Genomic DNA, 1,388 nt, shown 5'->3' with positions numbered 1-1,388 from the left:
GAGCAGCAGCTGAGGCGCCGGGAGGAAGAAAGGCGCGAGCAGGAGGCGCGCCTGGAGCAGGAGGGGAGAAGCCAGAAGTTGCGGAGGCGCGAGCAGGAGACGCGCTTGGAGCAAGAAGCGCGCTTGGAGCAGGAGGAGAGGCTTGAACAGCTGAGGCGCCAGGAGGAGAGGCGCGAGCAGGAGGCGCGCCTGGAGCAGGAGGAAAGAAGCCAGAAGTTGCGGAGGCGCGAGCCGGAGGCGCGTTTGGAGCAGGAGGAGAGGCGTGAGCAGCAGCTGAGGCGCCAGGAGGAGGAGAGGCGCGAGCAGCCGCGGAGGCGAGAGCCGGAGACGCGCTTGGAGCTGGAAGAGAGGCGGGAGCAGCTGCGGCGCCTGGAGGAGGAGAGGCTGGAGCGGAGGCGCGAGCAGGAGGTGCGCCGGGAGGCGGAGAGGCGCGAACGCGAGAGGCGCGCGCAGCAGCTAAGGCAGGAGGAGGGGCGCGAGCCTCAGCGGAGACGCGAGCAGGAGGCTCGCTTGGAGCAGGAGGCGAGGCGCGAGCAGGAGCGCAGACGCCGACTGGAGGAGAGGCGCGAGCTGCAGCTGGCTGAGGAGGAGGGAGAGCAGGAACGAGCACGCGAGCTGGGAGAGAGTCGATCCCCGAGGTGGCAGTGGCAGCTAGAACGAGAAGCCGAGGCGCGTCAGAGCAAAGTCTACTCCAGGCCCCGCAGGCAGGAGGAGCAGAGGCGCCGCCTGGAGCAGGAGGAGCAGAGGCGGCGGCAGGAGCGCGAGCAGCGACTGCGCCAGGAGGAGCGGGAGCGCCTGCGGGAGGAGGAAGAGCCGCGCCGCGACTTCCAGTGGCGGTGGCAGGTGGAGGAAGAGAGCGAGAGGCGCAGCCAGAGGCTGTCGGCCAGGCCCGCGTGGCGGCCGCAGCGAGAGAGGCAGCTGAGAGCCGAAGAGCACCGGGAGCAGGGAGCACTGCCCCTCGCGGAGGAGGAGGAGGAGCAGCGCCGCGGGAGGGAGCGGGCGCGGCAGCTCCGCGAGGAGGAGGAGCAGCTCCTGGAAGAGCGCCTTCAGGAAGCACGCGAGAGGAGGCAACGCCAGGAGGAGCGTCGCGGCCAAACGTGGAGGTGGTGGCATCTGGAGGAGGAAAGCCAGAGGCGCCGCCACACGCTGTACGCCAAGCCAGCCGAACCGGAGCAGCTGAGGGAGGAGGAGCAACTGCGGAGCGAGGAGGAGCTCCTGCGGCGGGAGAAGAGGCGCCAGGAGCGCGACCGGCAGTACCTGGAGGAGGAGCTGCAGGAGGAAGAGCAACTGCAGAGAGAGCAGCTCGAGAACAGGCGCCAGCAGCGCGACCGGCAGTACCGTGAAGAGGAGCTGCTGCAGGAGGAGGAGCGGCTGCAGAGAGAGCAGCG

The 1,388-nt window shown here is 70.1% G+C and overlaps 1 protein-coding gene across 1 annotated transcript in view; it reads left to right on the top strand.

Annotated features, from left to right (window-relative positions):
* Positions 1 to 1,388, top strand: part of TCHH (trichohyalin) — a 5,957-nt gene that overhangs the window by 2,643 nt on the left and 1,926 nt on the right. Inside the window, exon 3 of the mRNA XM_012733243.1 lies at positions 7 to 1,385. Coding sequence (XP_012588697.1) covers positions 7 to 1,385 — 1,379 coding nt within the window. The remainder of the gene's footprint in view (positions 1 to 6; positions 1,386 to 1,388) is intronic.

This window comes from Condylura cristata, unplaced genomic scaffold (assembly GCF_000260355.1).
Source record: "Condylura cristata isolate star-nosed mole 26May11 unplaced genomic scaffold, ConCri1.0 scaffold00040, whole genome shotgun sequence".
Lineage (NCBI taxonomy): Eukaryota > Metazoa > Chordata > Mammalia > Eulipotyphla > Talpidae > Condylura > Condylura cristata.
The sequence above is the reverse complement of the archived record's forward strand: the minus strand, read 5'-3'. Positions and strand labels throughout refer to the sequence as shown.